The 2,452-nt window shown below is 36.9% G+C and overlaps 1 protein-coding gene across 1 annotated transcript in view; it reads right to left on the bottom strand.

Annotated features, from left to right (window-relative positions):
* Positions 1-374: 374 nt before the first annotated feature.
* The window catches only part of LOC106877983 (adhesion G-protein coupled receptor G6), a 13,161-nt gene continuing 11,083 nt past the window's right edge, over positions 375-2,452 (bottom strand). The window contains exons 13-14 of the mRNA XM_014927057.2: positions 1,846-2,237; positions 375-906 (exon numbers count right to left, since the gene is read on the bottom strand). Coding sequence (XP_014782543.1) covers positions 854-906; positions 1,846-2,237 — 445 coding nt within the window. The 3' untranslated portion in view covers positions 375-853. The remainder of the gene's footprint in view (positions 907-1,845; positions 2,238-2,452) is intronic.

Raw genomic sequence — 2,452 nt, 5'->3', positions numbered from 1 at the left:
GAATAGATTGTAGTATCAAAGCAATTTAGTCCATTATAGCAGGGGTTTTCAAACTTTTTGACTTGCGGACCCCTTTATATTTCAGGCTTTACCTTAGGGACCCCCTTATAAACGCTTATGAAATTTATACATAAATATTTGCTTAAAATAACATATATTTTTGCATTTATTTATTTAACAGTATTTAACAAATAGGTTTCTTGTCAATGAAAAGATTTCGATTAAAAAGCATATATAAAATCAAATTGCCCATAAAAAGTATTTGCTGTCCACGGACCCCCTGTCTTGTCCTTGCGGACCCCCTGTGGTCCGCGGACCACAGTTTGAAAACCCCTGCATTATAGAACAAAGTTAAAGATTACACTGAGAAAATATATGGTGAAATTGGCGGCTAGAAAATATCAGTCAATAGTCATGCACTTGACTTTGTTTAGAATTTCTTTATTGTGGATTAAGTATTCTTTTAGTTGAATAGTGTTGTATTGATTGGTAAAAATAAAGCTACGTTATAGTGAAAGATCTTTATTGTGATATAAGAAGTAAATTTAGCCTTTTAACGTATGATTGACTCATTCGTGCTGAAATTTTTTCAGTGAATGAAATTGCCTGAAAATTCACAGATACTATTATTTTGACCTAAATAACAACTGAAAAAAAATTTCATTGAAATCCGTTTGATACAGACTGCATACTCGTTAAGAACACGTTTCATTCTTTGATACAGATCATACACAAATGACAATTTGTATCAAGCATTTGTTTTATACTCTTATAAATCAAGCGTCAGTTTAAACAGACGATCGGCATGAATCGGTTAAAGGTGACTTTTGAAGGCAAATATTTTGATTTTCATTTATAAGTTTGCTTCTTCTGTTTTTCTTTCTGCTACATTACCGGAGCTTGAACCTGGAAACATAATGTGGAAATTATATATAAAATAATAAGCTTTGACTCAATATTCCCTGGCCCTTATATTTTATATATGTAGCTACAATTGTCGTCTGCTGCTTCGCCATTTGTGAAAAGATGTTACATGAAGAAGAAGCATGGTTGAACAACACAATTTAGTTGTTACATAAGCTGTGAGAGGTTGAGGAATTAATTATCGGGACTATGTCGTAAAGAGTGGAGGCGCAATGGCCCAGTGGTTAGGGCAGCGGACTCGCGGTGATAGGATCGCGGTTTCGATTCCCAGACCGGGCGTTGTGAGTGTTTATTGAGCGAAAACACCTAAAAGCTCCACGAGGCTCCGGCAGGGGATGGTGGCGAACCCTGCTGTACTCTTCCACCACAGCTTTCTCTCACTCTTACTTCCTGTTTCTGTTGTGCTTGTAATTCAAAGGGCCAGCCTTGTGTCACGCTGAATATCCCCGAGAACTACGTTAAGGGTACACGTGTCTGTGGAGTGCTCAGCCACTTGCACGTTAATTTCCCGAGCAGGCTGTTCCGTTGATCGGAACAACTGGAACCCACGTCGTAACCAATGGAGTGCTCCTTATGTATATATATGTATATATGCTTATATGTAATATATATCTGTATATAAAATATGCATATCTATCTATACATACATATGCATATTTTATATACAGATATATATTACATATAAGCATATATATATATATATATATCTATACATACATATACAGATGATGATGATGATGATAACGATAACGGCAACAACCACAGTTGAATTGGTATATGTGACGATGTCTGTCCGTCCGTCCTGAGAATGGTGATGTTGATAGTGGTGGTGCTGACAGAAGCGATGTTTGCGTTTATCCCCCATCACGACAATATTGTTTTTGAGGGTGGCAAGGACAAGAGAGACCAAATTGCACTTACTTCTTATATCCTTCGGAGCTTGGCTCAGATGTACTTTGTTTCGTTTGCATAAACACAGGCAGACGACATGTCTGGCATCCTTTTTGCATATACAGTAGAATATGAAGATAAAGAGTCCTTGAAGGACACTGAAAATTGCCAAGAGGGTAATAATGAGTTTGGTTGTTTTGTCAAATAAGAGGAATGCTAAGATACACGGCACCCCAAGTAGGAGACACGAACCAGCCATGCCAAAAATACGTGCTTTGTTTGATGCGTGTTCAAATTTCTTGTCGTTTGACTTTGAGATGAGACGGTACATAACGAGAAAAAACATGGTGATGTTGAAGGTAAGAATGATCATCACGGGACCCAGGAAGGCACCGTAGAAGTATGAGTTGGGTAACCAGCAGCTGCAAAAAAAAAAAAAAAGAAATTCAATTAAAAAAGGCCCTTTGAATGTTCAGTCAGGGGTTTTTGATCCAGAAGGAAACGACATGGTATCCTTATAGTTGCAGTGAGTTATGGACGATTTACATTGTTAACTAACTCTATATTTCAATATAAACACACTTGAAAACACATTTTTGGACATGTTTTCGAGTGTTTTTATATTGGAAGATAAAAT

Source organism: Octopus bimaculoides, chromosome 29, assembly GCF_001194135.2.
Source record: "Octopus bimaculoides isolate UCB-OBI-ISO-001 chromosome 29, ASM119413v2, whole genome shotgun sequence".
NCBI lineage: Eukaryota > Metazoa > Mollusca > Cephalopoda > Octopoda > Octopodidae > Octopus > Octopus bimaculoides.
The sequence above is the reverse complement of the archived record's forward strand: the minus strand, read 5'-3'. Positions and strand labels throughout refer to the sequence as shown.